The following is a 20415-nucleotide window of genomic DNA, read 5'->3' as shown; positions in this document are numbered from 1 at the left end:
ATCACACTTAGGATAAAGCAGGGGAAAAAAGAAATCCCCAAGAAAAATGTGTTCCAACTAAAAAAAAAAAGCAGTACTAGTTCTGTCAGTACTGACATCAAAGGATATTCAATACATATTTTGGGGGAAAGACTTTGAAAATAGTGTTTATTGTGTTATTGTACATGATAAAAGGAAAATATGCATGTGAATAAATAAACTATTTCTTCGCTGTAAGAGGTATTCATATACTAATTGCTTTTTGAAAGACAAAAAGAAATTCAACTACATTTAACATAGTCCTCAATTATCAGACAGATTTTTATTTCAGAATGTAAACTATAAAGGAGACATCTTGTTCTCAAGGAAATAAGGTGGATGTGTGTGTGTTTGAATGTGCACATGTGTGTGTACATACATAACATATGCACACAAAAGTGATATTTAGAAACAATATATATAGTCTATTTAAATTATCATTAAAATTGTGCCTTACTTCTGCAGTTGTCTGAGATTCAAGTCTTCCTCCTTTATCAAGTTTTAAAAACGTTTCCTCTACCAAGCAAATTTTACTCTGTAGACAAGGTTCACAAAATTTCCTGTCACATACAGAGGATTAAAACATTTTTTTTAGATAATTATTTTTTATTGAAGAGTAGTTGACATACAGTATTACATTAGTTTCAGGTATAAAACACAGTGATTGAAAATTTATATACATGATAATTCTAGGTACCAGCTATCACCATACCAAGTTGTCACAATATATTGACTATATTCCTTATGCTATACATTACATCCCGGTTACTTACTTATTTTACAATTGGCAGTGTGTACTTTATTTTATTTATTTATTTATTTATTTATTTATTTATTTATTTTATTTATTTATTTTGTGAGGGCATCTCTCCTATTTTTTTTGATCAAATGGTCGTTAACAACAATAAAATTCTGTATAGGGTACTCAATGCTCAATGTATAATTATTAATCCACCCCAAGCCTAATTTTCGTCAGTCTCCAACCTTCTGAAGCATAACGAACAAGTTCTTCAATAGAGAACAAATTCTTACATAGTGAATAAGTTACATGTACATGGTGAATAGTACCAGGGCAGTCATCACAGAAACTTTCGGTTTTGATCATGCATTATGAACTATAAACAATCAGTCCAAATATGAATATTTGTTTGATATTTATACGTAATTTATATGTGGATACCACATTTCTCTATTATTATTATTTTTAATAAAATGCTGAAGTGGTAGGTAGATGCAAGATAAAGGTAGAAAACATAGCTTAGTGTTGTAAGAGAGCAAATGTAGATGATCAGGTGTGTGCCTGTAGACTATGTGTTAATCCAAGCTAGACAAGGGCAATAAAACATCCACGGATGCAGAAGATTTCTCTCAGAACGGGGGGGGGAGGTTCTAAGCCTCACCTCTGTTGATCCCCAATTCCTCACCTGATGGCCCCCCTGCGGCTGTGCCTGTCTTAGGTTGTTCCTCCCTTGAGGAATCTTACCCGTCTGTGGCTAACCAGTCATCTTCTGGGGCCATATAGGGAAATTTAAGTTGGTAAGTGAGAGAGAAGCCTTATTGTTTGAAAAGGTTAGTATTTTACTTCTTTGCATATTTATGCCCTATGGCTTCTATGCCTAGCATTTGTCTTGAGGTATCTTTACCACATAGAAGAATTGTGATACACAGTAAATTCGATATTAGGCATGAAGTCTATTTATGGGTTGTAATTAGGAAGGAAGAAGAAAAGCTATAGAAGTAGCAGGTGTAAGAAAACATGGGAAGATTGATTATTTCTTTGACATATCTTCTTGTATAGTAACTTCAGCATGTATAGGTTTTAAACTACTAAATAAATTGTGCACACACATTAACATAATAGGAATACAATTATGTAACCAAAGCATACTTATAATTACCAGCCATCTCCAGTGAAACCAAGAAAACCAGTTAGGCACCTTAGGCATTTGTGAAAAATTATCTGTGATATGGTGGATATTGTCCAACTCAACTTGAATAGTCTGAGAGAAATCAGACAAATTAAAACAACCCATTCCTGTGGACTGTTCACATCCCATATGTTCTTTTAACAGTAAATAGTCTGTAGTTGTAAGATTTTGGAGTGCTACAATTTGCACTTCTCCTAATTTTTGGTTGAGTTCCAACAGTGTAGATCCAGTCAAATTTGTTGTTTTACTGTATGCACAGGCCAGCTTAGATATCTCCTTCTTCATTCCCATGGCAAGTCCAGGAATCGGTGGGATGAGTGCATCTACACATGTAGCAGTGCGTGGATCTTTGTTGGGGTTTTTTGATGATCATCTTCTGGCATGAATCTTCCAGAGAGTGCTGATGTTGGAAGTTCTTTTTCATATCATATCTTAGTTCATTTTCGGGATAGCCAAATTAGGCTTTGATCCTATGTATAAGCACAAACAAACCCTTTGCCTACACTTTTATATGCCCTTTATACCATTGTGTAGAACTCATTGGAGGTCACCACACAGGAACTGCTTTTTTGTTGTTGTTGTTGTTATCATTAATCTATGCTTACATGATGAATATTATGTTTACTAGGCTCTCCCCTATACCAGATCCCCCCTATAAACACCTTTACAGTCACTGTCCATAAACATAACGAAGTGTTGTACAGTCACTACTTGTCTTCTCTGCATTGTACAGCCCTCCCCTTTCTCCCACCCCCCATGCATGCTAGTCTTAATACCCCCCTTCTTCTTCCCACCATCCCTCCCCACCCACCCATCCTCCCCAGTCCCTTTCCCTTTGGTACCTGTTAGTCCATTCTTGAGTTCTGTGATTCTGCTGCTGTTTTGTTCCTTCAGTTTTTCCTTTGTTCTTATACTCCACAGATGAGGGAAATCATTTGGTATTTCTCTTTCTCCGCTTGGCTTATTTCGCTGAGCATAATACCCTCCAGCTCCATCCATGTTGCTGCAAATGGTAGGATTTGACCTTTTCTTATGACTGAGTAGTATTCTATTGTGTATATGTACCACATCTTCTTTATCCATTCATCTATCGATGGACATTTAGGTTGCTTCCAATTCTTGGCTATTGTAAATAGTGCAGCGATAAACATAGGGGTGCACCTGTCTTTCTCAAACTTGATTGCTACATTCTTAGGGTAAATTCCTAGGAGTGGAATTCCTGGGTCAAATGGCAAGTCTGTTTTGAGCATTTTGATGTACCTCCATACTGCTTTCCACAATGGTTGAACTAATTTACATTCGCACCAGCAGTGTAGGAGGGGTCCCCTTTCTCCACAGCCTCTCCAACATTTGTTGTTGTTTGTCTTTTGGATGGCAGCCATCCTTACTGGTGTGAGGTGATACCTCATTGCAGTTTAATTTGCATTTCTCTGATAATTAGTGATGTGGAGCATCTTTTAATGTGTCTGTTGGCCATCTGTATTTCTTTTTTAGAGAACTGTCTGTTCAGTTCCTCTGCCCATTTTTTAATTGGGTTATTTGTTTTTTGTTTGTTGAGGCATGTGAGCTCTCCATATATTCTGGATGTCAAGCCTTTATCGGATCTGTCATTTTCAAATATATTCTCCCATACTATAGGGTTCCTTTTTGTTCTATTGATGGTGTTTTTGCTGTACAGAAGCTTTTCAGCTTAATATAGCCCCACTTGCTCATTTTTGCTGTTGTTTTCCTTGCCTGGGGAGATATGTTCAAGAAGAGGTCACTCATGTTTATGTCTAAGAGGTTTTTGCCTATGTTTTTTTCCAAGAGTTTAATGGTTTCATGACTTAAATTAAGGTCTTTGATCCATTTTGAATTTACTTTTGTACATGGGGTTAGGCAATGGTCCAGTTTCATTCTCCCACATGTAGCTGTCCGGTTTTGCCAGCCCCATCTGTTGAAGAGACTGTCACTTCCCCATTGTATGGCCATGGCTCCTTTATCAAATATTAATTGACCATATATATATGGGTTAATGTCTGGAGTCTCTAATCAGTTCCACTCGTCTGTGGCTATATTCTTGTGCCAGTACCAAATTGTCTTGATAACTATGGCTTTGTAGTAGAGCTTGAAGTTTGGGAGTGAGATCCCCCCTACTTTATTCTTCTTTCTCAGGATTGCTTTGGCTATTTGGGGTCTTTGGTGTTTCCATATGAATTTTTGAATTATTTGTTCCAGTTTATTGAAGAATGTTGCTGGTAGTTTCATAGGGATTGCATCAAATCTGTATATTGCTTTGGGCAGGATGGCCATTTTGACGATATTAATTCTTCCTAACCAGGAGCATGGGATGAGTTTCCATCTGTTAGTATCCCCTTTAATTTCTCTTAAGAGTGACTTGTAGTTTTCAGAATAAAAGTCTTTCACTTCTTTGGTTAGGTTTATTCCTAGGTATTTTTTTTTTTGATGCAATTGTGAGTGGAGTTGTTTTCCTGATTTCTCTTTCTCTTGGTTCATTGTTAGTGTATAGGAAAGCCACAGATTTCTGTGTGTTGATTTTGTATCCTGCAAATTTGCTGTATTCTGATATCAGTTCTAGTAGTTTTGGGGTGGACTCTTTAGGGTTTTTTATGTAGAGTATCCTGTCATCTGCAAATAGTGACACTTTAACTTCTTCTTTATCAATCTGGATTCCTTGTATTTCTTTGTTTTGTCTGATTGCCATGGCTAGGACCTCCAGTACTGTGTTAAATACCAGTGGGGAGAGTGGGCATCCCTGTCTAGTTCCCGATCTCAGAGGAAAAGCTTTCAGCTTCTCATTGTTCAGTATAATGTTGGCTGTGGGTTTTTCATAGATGGCCTTTATTATGTTGAGGTACTTGCCCTCTATTCCCATTTTGCTGAGAGTTTTTATCATGAATGGATGTTGAACTTTGTCAAATGCTTTTTCCGCATCTATGGAGATGATCATGTGATTTTTGTCTTTCTTTTTGTTGATGTGGTGAATGATGTTGATGGATTTTCGAATGTTGTACCATCCTTGCATCCCTGGGATGAATCCCACTTGGTCATGGTGTACGATCCTTTTGATGTATTTTTGAATTCGGTTTGCTAATATTTTGTTCAGTATTTTTGCATCTACATTCATCAGGGATACTGGTTTGTAGTTTTCTTTTTTTGGTTGGGTCTTTGCCTGGTTTTGGTATTAGGGTTTTGTTGGCTTCATAGAGTGAGTTTGGGAGTATCTCCTCCTCTTCTATTTTCTGGAAAACGTTAAGGAGAAAGGGTATTATGTCTTCCCTGTATGTTTGATAAAATTCTCAGGTGAATCCATCTGGCCCGGGAATTTTTTTCTTTGGTAGTTTTTTGATTACCACTTCAATTTCATTGCTGGTAATTGGTCTGTTTAGATTTTCTGTTTCTTTCTGGGTCAGTCTTGGAAGGTTGTATTTTTCTAGGAAGTTATCCATTTCTCCTAGGTTTCCAAGCTTGTTAGCATATAGGTTTTCATAGTACTCACTAATAATTCTTTGTATTTCTGTGGGCCTGTGGTGATTTTTCCTTTCTCGTTTCTGATACTGTTGATTTGTGTTGACTCTCTTTTCCTCTTAATAAGTCTGGCTAGAGGCTTATCTATTTTGTCTATTTCCTTGAAGAACCAGCTCTTGGTTTCATTGATTTTGGCTATTGATTTATTCTTCACAATTTTATTTATTTCTTCTCTGATCTTTGTTATGTCCCTCCTTCTGCTGACCTTAGGCCTCATTTGTTCTTCTTTTTCCAATTTTGATAATTGTGACGTTAGACGATTTATTTGGGATTGTTCTTCCTTTTTGAGATATGCCTGGATTGCTATATAGTTTCCTCTTAAGACTCTTTTTGCTGTGTCCCACAGTAGTTGGGGCTTAGTGTTGTTGTTGTCGTTTGTTTCCATATATTGCTGGATCTCCATATTGATTTGGTCATTGATCCATTGATTATTTAGGAGCGTGTTCTTAAGCCTCCATGTGTTTGTTAGCCTTTTTGCCTTCTTTGTACTATTTATTTCTAGTTTTATGCCTTTGTGGTCTGAAAAGTTGGTTGGTAGGATTTCCATCTTTTTTAATTTACTGAGGCTCTTTTTGTGGCCTAGTATGTGGTCTATTCTGGAGAATGTTCCATGTGCACTTGAGAAGAATGTGTATCCTGTTGCTTTTGAATGTAGAGTTCTCTAGATGTTTTTAGTTCCATCTGTTCTATTGTGTTGTTCAGTGCCTCTGTGTCCTTACTTATTTTCTGCCAGGTGGATGTATCTTTTGGGTTGGGTGGTGTCTTGAAGTCTCCTAAAATGAATGCATTGCAGTCTATTTCCCTCTTTAGTTTTGTTAGTATTTGTTTCATATATTCTGGTGCTCCTGTGTTGGGTGCATATATATTTAGAATGGTTATATCCTCTTGTCGGACTGAGCCCTTTATCATTATGTAGTGTCCTTCTTTATCTCTTGTTACTTTCTTTGTTTAGAATTCTATTTTGTCTGATATTAGTACTCTAACCCCTGCTTTCTTCTCACTGTTGTTTACCTGAAATACGTTTTTCCATCCCTTGACTTTTAGTCTGTGCATGTCTTTGGGTTTGAGGTGAGTTTCTTGTAAGCAGCATATAGATGGGTCTTGCTTTTTTATCCATTCTGTTACTCTGTGTCTTTTGATTGATGCATTAAGTCCATTTACATTTAGGGTGACTATTGAGAGATATGTACTTATTGCCATTGCAGGCTTAAGATTCGTGGTTACCAAACATTCAAGGTTAGCTTCTTTAGTATCTTATTGCCTAACTTAGCTCATTTATTGAGCTGTTGTATACACTGTCTGGAGATTCTTTTCTTCTCCCCTTTCTTATTCCTCCTCCTCCATTCTTCATATGTTGTGTGTTTTGTTCTGTGCTCTTTTTAGGAGTGCTCCTATCTAGAGCAGTCCCTGTAAGATGCCCTGTAGAGGTGGTTTATGGGAAGCAAATTGCCTCAGCTTTTGCTTGTCTGGGAATTGTTTAATCCTGCCATCATATTTAAATGATAGTCGTGCTGGATACAGTATCCTTGGTTCAAGTCCCTTCTGTTTCATTGTATTAAATATATCATGCCATTCTCTTCTGGCCTGTAGGGTTTCTGTCGAGAAGTCTGATGTTAGCCTGATGGGTTTTCCTTTATAGATGACCTTTTTCTCTCTAGCTGCCTTTAAAACTCTTTCCTTGTCCTTCATCCTTGCCATTTTAATTAGTATGTGTCTTGGTGTTGTCCTCCTTGGATCCTTTCTGTTGGGGGTTCTGTGTATTTCCGTGGTCTGTTTGATTATTTCCTCCCCCAGTTAGGGGAAGTTTTCAGCAATTATTTCTTCAAAGAGACTTTCTATCCCTTTTCCTCTTTCTTCCTCTTCTTGTACCCCTATAATATGGATATGATTCCTTTTGGATTGGTCACATAATTCTCTTAGTATTGTTTCGTTCGTGGAGATCCTTTTATCTCTCTCTGTGTCAGCTTCTATACATTCCTGTTCTCTGGTTTCTATTCCTTCTATGGCCTCTTGCATCTTATTCATTCTGCTTATAAATCCTTCCAGGGATTGTTTCACTTCTGTGATCTCCTTCCTGACATCTGTGATCTCCCTCCGGACTTCATCCAATTGCTCTTGCATTTTTCTCTGCATCTCATCCCATTGCTCTTGCATTTTTCTCTGCATCTCCGTCAGCATGTTCATGACTTTTATTTTGAATTCTTTTTCAGGAAGACTGGTTAGGTCTGTCTCCTTCTCAGGTGTTGTCTCTGTGATCTTTGTCTGCCTGTAATATAGCCTTTTCATGGTGATAGAGATAGTTTGCAGATCTGGTACGAGTGACAGCTGGAAGACCTTTCCTTCTTGTTGGTTTGTGGCCTTCCTCTCCTGGGAGAATAGCGACCTCTAGTGGCTTGTGCTTATCAGCTGTGCGCAGATAGGGCTTCTGCTTCCTGCCCGGTTGCTATGGAGTTTATCTAGGCTGCTGCTGTGGGCTTGGCATGGCTTGGGCTGCTCCTTCAAAATGGTGGAGCCCCATTAGAGGGGTAGCCGCCAGGAGGCTATTTATCTCCGTAAGGGTCCTCTATGCTCCCTGCTGCCCAGGGGGTTAGAGTGCCCAGAGATCCCCAGATTCCCTGCCTCTTGTCTACATGTCCTGTCCTGCCCCTTTAAGACTTCCAAAAAGCACTCTCCAAACCAATACAACAACAGCAACAATGAAAGAAAAAAAAATTAAATAAATAATTTTTTTTAAAAAAAAGGAAAAACGCACGATTTTCTTTGTCCTCAGGCACCGTTCTCAGGCACCTGCTCACCATTCTTGCTCCCTGTTTCCCTAGTATTGGGGTCCCTGTCCCTTTAAGGCTTCCAAAAAGCACTCGCCAAAAAAAAAAAGCTGCTCCCGTTTCTTTGGTCTCCGGCATCGGCCTCAGGCACCCGCTGACCAGTCCACCAGTCCTGCCACCCTGTTTCCCTAGTACCCAGGGCCCCGTGCATGCACTGTGTCTGTGTTCTGGTCTGGAATCCTGAGGCTGGGTGTTCAGCAATCCTGGGCTCCCTAGCCCTCCTTGCTGACTCCTCTCCACCTGCTGGGAGCCGGGGGGAGGTGCGCTCGGGTCCCGCCGGGCCTGAGCTTGTATCTTACCCCCTTCATGAGGCGCTGGGTTCTCGCAAGTGTGGATGTGGTCTGGATGTTGTCCTGTGTTCTCTGGTCTCTATTTTAGGAAGAGTTGTCTTTGTTATATTTTCATAGATAAATGTGGTTTTGGGAGGAGATTTCTGCTGCCCCACTCATGCCGCCATCTCCCCCCAGCGGATTAAAATATTTTGACTTCTTTGGATAAGATGTTACATTGAACTGTTTAGCACTATACTGTAGAAAGAGGTCAAGGTATACTCTTCATTTTTTCAGCTTAGTATGCCATCTTAAAGCTGATGAGGTTTTTTTCTTGTTCAGATTTGTTGAGGCAGTTTACCTTGGTAAGGTTGATCACCAGTATCGCTTTTGCACTTTTCATGGGCTTTAAGGAAATTCAGTGTGTGAATATTGGTATTAGAACTCTGTTATTCATAGAACTGTTAATTTTTATGTGCATTCTTGCCTTTCACATGTAGATGATGTGGATTCTTTATAAGGGCACAAAGTTCTTCAAGATCAGAGATAATTGCCTGTTCTTTCCCTAGGAGAGCCCCACAGTGCTTATTAGTATGACCGTATACATGGCATGCGCACTAACATTGAGACAAGTAACTTAGTTTATTCAGTCAGGAAGAGAAGACTAATACAAAAAATGTTTTCTGATTGGATTTGTGCACTAAAAATATCTTCACCTTTTCTCAATTCTCTCTCAGGATGCAACAGTAGAATGAAACTCAGTGGAAGACCCTACAGACACATGGGAGTCCTTGGAACTTCAAAACTCTATGACATTCGGAAAACTATCTTTACCTTCACACCACAGGTGAGTGGAATGAGCTTTAACAAACATTGAGATGAATGGAAATAAAAGAGAAACTACAGAAATAAAGCATTAACAAGATATGGGACAAGTGTCAGAGTTCCATGTGGCCTACACATATTAAGTTGCACAGAAAATATTTATTGAGTTGGACTGAACTGAACTTGCAGCACATAGAATGCTGAGTGAGTGTGACTTCCAAGAGTAGTCCTGGGTGTTGCCAAAACAGTGACTAGGTATTTTACAGTGTTGGAATATTTTAAGAAAGTATTCCTTACTTTTAAAAGTTAAAAGTAAGACATTATAGACTAAAGATGGCAGTGTGAGAGGAGAGACAGAGGCTTCCTCTTAAAACTGGATACAATTAGAAAACATAGTTGGCGCAACTAATCCTGAGAGAGCAACAGGAAAGAGGATGGTGCCAGACTGCATACACCTGCAGAAAAGAGCATACCTCACTGAACAGGGTAATGTACCAGAGCCGCAGCCCAGCAGGACCCAGGCCCTTTCCCCACCCCAGCTCACTGGCGGAAGGAAGAGAAACTGACCAGGAAGGGAGTAGAAGGCTTTGGACTGCTGAATACCTAGCTCAGGAGATCTGCCCTGGGAGCACAAACCTACATTTCATGGTGCTTTCATCATACTCTTCTGATTACGGGGTTGGAAAGCTGGGACAGGCAGAGTTCCAGGGGAGACTGGGATTCCGGATGCTTGTGGAAAGCAGGGATCCATATCCTGCTGCTCTGGGACAAAAACTTATACCTGTGTGCTCGGACCACTGGTTCAGGCAGTGGAGACAGGCACAGCATCCGGGGAGCAGGGAACAGCTCTTTCCTCCCCTCAGACACCAATACCACTCCCCTGCGACCACTGACATTGCTTCAGAGGCTGAGCAGGTCGAGAATACACCTTCTGGACAATAGAGGGCACCATATACAAACATGAAAAGCCAAAGAAACCTGCTCCACAGTAAAATTACTAATACAACTCCCGAGAAAGATTTAAATGATAATGGACCTCGTGATTCTTCCTGAAAGGGAGTTCAAAGTAGAAATCATCAACATTCTAATGGAGGTACAGAATGACATCCAAGAACTCAGGAATGAATTCAGGTTGGAGATCCAATCATTGAGGAGCACGATTGAGGGTATTGAAAGCAGGTTGGATATGGTGGACAAGATGATAAATGAAATAGAAACTAGAGAAGAGGAAGACAAAGAAGCTGAGGCACAGAGAGAAAAAAGCATATCTAAGAATGAAAGAATATTGAGAGAACTGTGTGACCAATCCAAATGGAACAATATTCTCATTATAGGGATACCAGAAGAAGAAGAGAGAGAGAAAGGGATAGAAAGTGTCTTTGAGGAGGTAGTTGCTGAAAACTTCCCCAATCTGGGGAAGGAAATAGTTGCTCAGGATACAGAAGCAGACAGAACTCCCAACAGAAGGGACCCAAAGAGGACAACAAGAAACAGTAATTAAAATGGAAAAGATCAAGGGTAAAGACAGACTGCTAAAATCAGCCAGAGACAGAAAAAAGATCACATACAAAGGAAAGCCCATAAGGCTGTCATCAGACTTCTCAGCAGAAACCTAACAGGCCAGAAGGGAGTGGCATGATGTATTTAATGCCATGAAGCAGAAGGGCCTGGAACCAAGATTACTTTATCCTCCAAGATTATCACTTAAATTTGAAGGAGGGATTAAACAATTTCCAGAAAAGCAAAAGCTGAGAGAGTTTACCTCTCACAAACCATCGCTACAGTCTATTTTGGAAGGACTGCTATAGATGGAAGTGTTCCTAGGGTTGGATAGCTGTCACCAGAGGTAGTAAAACCATGGTAGGGATGGTGGAGCAGCTGATTGTGAGGCAAATGCAGAATTAAATATACTATCCCCAATGTCAATCAAGGGATAGACAAAAAGTACAGAATATGATACCTAATATGGAAAGAATGAAGGAGGAAGAAAAAGGAGGAGAAATAGAAAAGAACCTTTAGATTGTATTTGTAACAGCATACTAAGTGAGTTAAGTTAGATTCTTAGATAGTAAGGAAAGTAACCTGGAAACATTGGTAACCACAAATCTAAATCCTGAAATGGCAATAAGTACATACCTATCAATAATCACCCTAAATGTAAATGGACTGAATGCACCAATCAAAAGACATAGAGTCACTGAATGGATTAAAAAACAAGACACATCTATATGCTGCTTACAAGAGACTCACCTCAAACCCAAACACATGCACAAACTAAAAGTCAAGAGATAGAAAAAGATATTTCATGCAAACAATGGGGAGAAAAAAGCAGGTGTTGCAGTACTAGTATCAGACAAAATAGACTTCAAAACAAAGAAAGTAACAAGAGATAAAGAAGGACATTACATAATGATAAAGGGCTCAGTCCAAGAAGAGGATATAACCATTATAAATATATATGCACCCAACACAGGTGCAACAGCATATGTGAAACAAGTACTAACATAACTAAAGGAGGAAATAGAATGCAATGCATTCATTTTGGGAGACTTTAACAAACCATTCACTCCAAAGGACAGATCCACCAGACAGAAAATAAGTAAGGACACAGAGGCACTGAAAAATACACTAGAACAGATGTACTAATAGACATCTATAGAACTCTACACCCAAAGCAACAGGATACACATTCTTCTCAAGTGCACATGGAACATTCTCCAGATTAGACCACATACTAGGCCACAAAAAGAGCCTCAGTAAATTCAAAAAGATTGAAATTCTACCAACTTTTCAGACGACAAAGGCATGAAACAAGAACTAAATTGTACAAAGAAAGCAAAAAGGCCCACAAACACATGGAGACTTAACAGCATGCTCCTAAATAAACAATGGATCAATGACCAAATTAAAATGGAGATCCAGCAATGTATGGAAACGAATGACAACAACAGCACAAAGCCCCAACTTCTGTGAGATGCAGAGAAAGCAGTCTTAAGAGGAAAGTATATAGCAATCCAGGCATACTTAAAGAAGGAAGAATAATCCGAAATGAATAGTCTAAACATCACAATTATTGAAATCAGAAAAAGAAGAACAAATGAGGCCTAAGGTCAGCAGAAGGAGGGACATAATAAAGATAAGAGAAGAAACAAATAAAATTGGAAGAATAAAACAATAGAAAAAATCTATGAAACCAAGAGCTGGTTCTTCAACAGAATAAACAGAATAGATAAGCCTCTAGCCAGACTTATTAAGAGAAAAAGAGAATCAACACACATCAACAGAATCAGAAACGAGAAAGGAAACATCACCACAGGCCCACAGAAATACAAAGAATTATTAGAGACTACTATGAAAACCTATATGCTAAGAAGCTGGAAAACCTGGAAGAAATGGACAACTTCCTAGAAAAATACAACCTTCTAAGATTGACCAAGGAAGAAACACAAAATCTAAACAAACCAGTTACCAGCAAAGAAATTGAAGCAGTAATAAAAAAAATAACCAAGATCAAAATCCCCGAGCCAGATGGATTTACCTCGAAATTTTATCAGACATACAGAGAAGACATAATACCCATTCTCCTTAAAGATCTCCAAAAAATAGAGGTGGAGGGAATACTCCCAACCTCATTCTATGAAGCCAACATCACCCTAATACCAAAACCAGGCAAAGACCCCACCAAAAAAGTAAACTACAGACCAATATCCCTGATGAACGTAGATGCAAAAATACTCAACAAAATATTAGCAAACCGAATTCAAAAGTACATCAAAAGGATCATACACCATGACCAAGTGGGATTCATCCCAGGAATGCAAGGATGGTACAACATTCGAAAATCCATCAACATCATCCACCACATAAACCAAAAGAAGGACAAAACCACATGATCATCTCCATTGATGCTGAAAAAGCATTCAACAAAATTCAACATCCATTCATGATAAAAACTCTTAAGAGAATGGGTATAGAGGGCAAGTACCTCAATATAATAAAGGCCATATACGATAAACCCACTGTCAACATCATACTGAACAGTGAGAAGCTGAAAGCTTTTCCTCTGAGATCGGGAACAAGACAGGGATGCCCACTCTCCCCACTGTTATTCAACATAGCACTGGAGGTCCTAGCCATGGCAATTAGACAAAACAAAGAAATACAAGGAATCCAAATTGATAAAGAAGAAGTTAAACTGTCACTATTTGCAGATGACATCATACTGTACATAACCAACCCTAAAGACTCCACTCCAAAACTACTAGAACTGATATTGGAATACAAAAAAGTTGCAGGATACAAAGTCAACACACAGAAATCTGTGGCTTTCCTGTACACTAACAGTGAACTAATAGAAAGAGAAATCAGGAAAACAATACCATTCACAATTGCATCAAAAAGAATAAAATACCTAGGAATAAACCTAACCAAGAAAGTGAAAGACCTATACCCTGAAAACTACAAGACACTCTTAAGAGAAATTAAAAAGGACAATAAGAAATGGAAACTCATCCCATTGCTCCTTGGTAGGAAGAATTAATATCATCAAAATGACCATCCTGCTCAAAGCAATATACAGATTCAATGCAATTCCTATCAAATTAGCAACAGCATTCTTCAATGAACTGGAACAAATAGTTCAAAAATTTATATGGAACCACCAAAGATCCCAAATAGCCAAAGCAATCCTGAGAAGGAAGGAAAAAGTGGGGGAATCTGACTCCCCAACTTCAAGCTCTACTACAAAGCCACAGTAATCAAGACAATTTGGTACTGGCACAGGAACAGAGCCACAGACCAGTGGAACAGAATACAGACTCCAAACATTAACTCAAACATATATGGCCAATTAATATTCGATAAAGGAGCCATGGACATGCAATGGGGAAATGACAGTCTCTTCAACAGATAGTGGCGGCCAAAGTGGACAGCTACATGTAAGAGAATGAAACTGGATCACTGTCTAACCCCATACACAAAAGTAAATTTGAAATGGATCAACGACCTGAATGTAAGTCATGAAACCATAAAACTCTTAGAAAAAAACATAGGCAAAAATATCATGGATAAACATGGGTGACTTCTTCATGAACATATCTCCCCAGGGAAGGAAAACAAAAGCAAAAATGAACAAGTGGGACTAGATCAAGCTGAAAAGCTTTCGTATAGCAAAGGACACCATCAATAGAACAAAATGGTACCCTACACTATGGGAGAATATATTCATAAATGACAGATCCGATAAAGGGTTGACATCCAAAATATATAAAGAGCTCACTCACCTCAACAAACAAAAACAAATAATCCAATTAAAAAATGGGCAGAGGAGCTGAACAGACAGTTTTCCAAAGAAGAAATTCAGATGGCCAACAGACACATGAAAAGATGCTCCACATCGCTAGTCATCAGAGAAATGCAAATTAAAACCACAATGAGATATCACCTCAGACCAGTAAGGATTGCCACCATCCAAAAGACAAACAACAACAAATGTTGGCGAGGTTGCAGAGAAAGGGGAACCCTCCTACGCTGCTGGTGGGAATGTAAATTAGCTCAACCATTGTGGAAAACAGTATGGAGGTTCCTCAAAAAGCTCAAAATAGAAATACTATTTGACCCAGGAATTCTACTTCTAGGAATTTACCTTAAGAATGCAGCAGTCCAGTTTGAAAAAGACAGATGCACCCCTATGTTTATCACAGCACCATTTACTATAGCCAAGAAGTGGAAGCAACCTAAGTGTCCATCAGTAGATGAATGGATAAAGAAGATGTGGTACATACACACAATGGAATATTATTCAGCCATAAGAAGAAATCAAATCCTACCATTTGCAACAACATGGATGGAGCTAGAGGGTATTATGCTCAGTGAAATAAGCCAGGTGGAGAAAGACAAGTACCAAATGATTTCACTCATATGTGGAGTATAAGAACAAAGGAAAACTGAAGGAACAAAACAGCAGCAGAATCACAGAACCCAAGAATGGACTAACAGTTTTGAAAGGGAAAGGCCCTGGGGAAGATGGGTGGGAATGGTGGGATAAGGGCAGGGAAAAAGAAAGGGGGCCTTACGATTAGCATGTATAATGTGGGGGGTGCTTTAGGAGGGCTGTGCATTACAGAGAAGACACATAGTGTTTCTACAGCATCTTACTATGCTGATTGACAGTTACTGTAATTGGGTTTTGGGGGAAGAATTGGTGAAGTGGGGAGTCTGGTAAGCATATTGTTCTTCATGTAATGTAGATTAATGATAACAAAATGAATTAAAAAATCTATAAAAAATTTGTTGTAAATAAAACTAAAGTGTATTGTAGAAAATGTGGAATATAAAGTATAAAGAAGAAAATGAAAATCACCTATATTGTTAACTGTCAAAAAAAAAGTTAAAAGTAAGGCACTATTTATCCTTTATAACTAAATATAGCCTTTTATATTCAGCTGCTAAATTATGTGTTCACTTCGTTCTGGGAAGGGGCCCTTTGTACATGTCTAGAAATCTTTGATATCCTCTTCTAAACTAAAATGTCAGTACTGTTTTATCTATGATTATGCACATTGTTAGCCTGATGTTTATTAGCCACATTACAATAACAAGCTTGATTATATGTGTGTGACATCTTCTCTACTCTTATGATTATGTGAGTACATTAAAATATTATTTAATAATTATGAGAGTAAATTATTGTGAGCTATTCTTTTTCTTTTTCTCAGTTTATAGACCAGCAACAGTTCTACTTGGCTCTGGATAATAAGATGATAGTGGAAATGCTTAGAACAGACCTCTCCTACCTCTGTAGTCGCTGGAGGATGACAGGCCAGCCCACCATCACCTTCCCCATCTCACATACCATGCTTGGTAAGATTGTATGAGGCAAGGAATGAATGTATTTTTGGAATAAGTCATGTGGTTAGCCCTTCAAAATCTTAAAGTCACCAGAGAGCTATTTCTTATCATTTATTCTTTCAGTTATTTGTCAGCCCCTATTTTGTGCCAGGCACTTAATTATGCACCAGAGATACATAAGGTAAATAAGGCAAATGAGATTTCTACTCTCATGAAGCTTATCTATTTTAGAATAAATATGCAACAAACCAATACTCAAGAATATTTTAGGTGGTCTGAGAACTGCAATTCAAAAAGTATAGCAGAACAATTTTGGGGGGAGGGTACTTCAGATCATTGGTTTCTATTTCAATTTGCAGAAACTTTTTTAATACAATTTATTTTAAAGACAGTGATACTACATTCTGTAACTAACTCACTCCAGTGGAACATCAAGATTTTACAGATAGTTCCCAGACTTCTCTTCCAAGGCTTCTCTAACTGAAGCAGTAAAATCTAATATGGAAATGTGAAAAGGCTTTCAGTTTATCTTTCCCTTAGTGGACATTGCTTACTTAAAACCAGATGAATGGCTTTATTGTTTTGTTCTCTCAATTCCTGAAGGACTAGAGACAATGTAAAACACTGCTTCCTTTCTGTGTCTCTGCTGTTGCTTCTAAAAGCCTGTTTGTACTGCCAAAGCAGTTGGAATTCCCTTTCAGTAGAGAAGAATCCTTTGTCATGGATCCTAAAGTCTAGACAGACTGTTAGGGATTTTGGTCACATCCTTAAAAGGCTTCAAAAGCACAGGTGTTGAGGAAGTAGTCTGTCTTCCTTAAGATAATTAAAAATACTGATTTAATAACTACTGTGTTCCCAGAATTGTGTTCAGAAGTATAAAGTCTAATTGGAAAGGCAAAGCTAATACACAAAAATAATATTAAAAAATTCAAGACAGTATATAAAGAAGTACTAAATAATTAGATAAGTATTTTACAGTGAAGGTGATCAAGTTGTCAGAGAAAATTTCTTGGCTGAAGGAGAATTTATCCAGGCTTTTGGGATGGGTAATATTCATATGGGAGGACAGAAGAAGAAAAGGTACTTTAGGTAAGGGAAAAAATACCATGAATGAGGCCTGGAGGCAGGAATGAGCTTGACTTATGAATGGACACTAAAGAGGCCAACCTGAATAGAGTGAGCTTTGCATGTAGGCATATAATTATCAACAAAATTGGATAAGTAACGTAAGGTCAAATTATGAAGACCTTGAAAATTAGCAGACATATTTAAAACAGACTTTCTCAGAAGTTTAAAACTTTCAGTTTCTGGGCAAGGAGTGACGTGATAAAAGTGATGTTTAGGGAATATTGATTTGGTGACAGTAGACATTGTAGTGAGGATAATCTGATAAGGAAACAATCCAGGTATAAGACAATGAAAAGATACACTGGATTGATGATAAAGTAGGGAAGAAGGATGCAAGAGTCGCTTTAAACAGCACCTGTAAATCAAGTGTTGGCTAGCTAGATATGAGATATGAAACAAGATGATGTCATGATTTAGACACCAGATATATAATTCTGCCATTGATAGAAGCAGAGAAACTGTATAGGAAGATGCCAGTTATAAAGGAACATACTGAGTTTGTATTGACAAAGAGGGTTCAAAATTGAAATACCTAATAGTTTGAATGAGGTACACAGCCATAGCTTGGGAAGAAAAATATAACTAAAGATCTAGATTTAAATCACAAAGTTTGATATTTGGTATATGGGCACACAACAAAAACAGCAGCAACAATAGCAATAGTAACTACAGTGTTTATTGAACACATTCTCTGTGCCAGGCACTGAGCTAAATGCTTTCAGTGCATTATTTTGAAATCTCTACAGCAACCCTACTCAGGTAGGCACTATTAATAGGCCCATTTTATAGATGAGAATGGTAACTTATTGTCCAAACTCACAAAGATAGTAAGTGACAGAGTCAGGCCTCTGACCAGATCTGTCAATCTCCAAAGCCTTCATTACCAACAGCTGTGTGTTTTTGTCGGAGAAAATTTTGTGCTGATGAAATGAGGATGAACATACTAGTGATCGCATTAAAATGTAAATCAGTTAAATTCTCATATTAATGACAAAAATCCCCAGAGTATCTAAAGAGCAAAATCCAGCTAGATGCTACTTACAAGAGATATCCTTAAAATAAGTTTATATGGAGAAATGGAAATTATGGAATGTAAACATGTATCATATAAATGCAAACAAAAATGAAGCAATGGTGGCAATATTAATATCAAAACTAGTAAAGATAATTCAAGGCACAAATCAGTAAATGGGACATAGATATTTTATGTTGATAAGAATTACAATACACCAGGGTGTTACAACATTTATAAACTTTTGTCTACTAAATAACAGCAATGAAATGTATAAAGCAGATATTTAGGAAAACTTAAGAATAGTATGATAAAACCATTGTACAATCACAGTGGGAAACTATGACACCTCATCAGAATGTCACAGATCAAGTGTACAAAATAATTAAAGATACAGAGTATTAATAAACCTGAGTTTTGTATTTATGAGTGTATATAAAACTATACCCCAAAAGACAAAATACACAAAAAATATTTTCTTTTTAAAAATTAGAAATCATATCAATGATACTGCCCAGGCATATAAAACTATAACATGAAAATAGTAAAAAAAAAAATCTGACCAAGAAGGAATGAAAATTTTTCCAAATAATTCCTAGGTTAAAGAGAACATCAAATTTGAAATTATGTAGTGTTTTAAAATGAAAAAATAATACCACAACTTATCAAAACTTAAGACATTTGGCCAAAGTCACATTTAGAAATTTCCATATCCTTAAATACTTCCATTATGAAAAAGAAAAGAGTTCTAGTTGCTAAACAAATGAAGTAGACTTACTTCTCCCTATTCTTCCTGTTAAGTACAGCTAAAAACCCTGGACATTATCTATAGAACAAAAGTAAGAAGACTCTGAAAGTTAGAAAAAAGAAGGAAACTGGCTAGGGACTTTGTAACTGAGAAATGACACAGCAGTGAATTTCCTGGGTTTTCCTTTGTCTCATATATCCTGGACTGAGTGCTAGAGAAACTACTATCCCAGAAATACAAATGGGTACAGATTTTTTAAAAGGCCCAAGATAAACATTCTCCCTCTAGCCAAAGGAACAAGAAAGGGGCAGCCTAGCCAGACAGAAACCTTTTAGACAGTAACTGTTCTACTCCAGCCAAACACCACAGGAAAAAACTGAACTGCAGCCCCATTCCCACCCCTGTCAGCAGAGGTTGAGTAGGTACTCTAGACTTCTGCTTCCCATAGCTATAAACAGACAACCCTCTCCCTCCTTAGGGGTAGTGTCTGGGAAGTGCTAGTGGGGAGCTTAGATTTTCATCCTTGCCCAAAAGTAGAGAACCCCTTTCCATACCCACCTATCAGTACCAAGTCAGTGCTCGCTTCCCTGCCACACAGTATAAGAGCAGATCTGCTGAATCAGAAGATTCAATAAGATCCAGAGTCTCATAAGATGATACCCCAAATTTCTAAAATACAATAGGAAATCACTCATACAAATGTCCAGGAAAATCTCAACTTCAATGAGAAAAGAGGATCAAACAATACCAATACTAAGAGGACAAAGACATTGGGATTATGACAAAGATTTTAAGGCTATTATCATAAAAATTATTTGTTATATAATTATGACCACACTTGAAACTTGAAAGTAGGAAGTGTCAACAAAGAAGTAGAAATTCTCAGCAAAGAAATTGAAGATATAAAGAAGTGAAGGTTTTAGAACTGAAAACTATAACTTCAAGTGAACTTGACGACAGAACTATAGAAATGACCTATTCTGAACAATAGTAAAAATAGGCTGGAGAAATAGGAACAGAGCCTCAGGGACTTGTAGGACATATAAAATTCAGGTTGTAAGAGTTCCAGAAGGAAAGGAAAAAGAATATGGAACTGATTTAAACTAATAATCGCTGAAAAATTGGCAAAAGGTATCAACTTGCAGATTCGAAAAGCTGAGGAAGCCCCAGACAGGGTAAACCCAAAGAAACCCATGCCAAAACACATAATAATCAAACTCCTGAGCATTAAAGAAAAAGAAAAAAAATCTTGAGATCAGTAAGAGAGAAACAATACCTTGCCTTT

At 37.8% G+C, this 20415-nt stretch overlaps 1 protein-coding gene across 6 annotated transcripts in view; it reads left to right on the top strand.

The window, feature by feature from the left end:
* The window catches only part of PHKA1 (phosphorylase kinase regulatory subunit alpha 1), a 177051-nt gene that overhangs the window by 102995 nt on the left and 53641 nt on the right, over window positions 1-20415 (top strand). For all 6 annotated transcript variants that reach the window (XM_073227881.1, XM_037002882.2, XM_037002881.2 and 3 more), the window contains 2 exons: window positions 9306-9415; window positions 16110-16254. In XM_073227881.1, coding sequence (XP_073083982.1) covers window positions 9306-9415; window positions 16110-16254 — 255 coding nt within the window. The remainder of the gene's footprint in view (window positions 1-9305; window positions 9416-16109; window positions 16255-20415) is intronic.

Source organism: Manis javanica, chromosome X (genome assembly GCF_040802235.1).
Source record: "Manis javanica isolate MJ-LG chromosome X, MJ_LKY, whole genome shotgun sequence".
Lineage (NCBI taxonomy): Eukaryota > Metazoa > Chordata > Mammalia > Pholidota > Manidae > Manis > Manis javanica.
The sequence above is the reverse complement of the archived record's forward strand: the minus strand, read 5'-3'. Positions and strand labels throughout refer to the sequence as shown.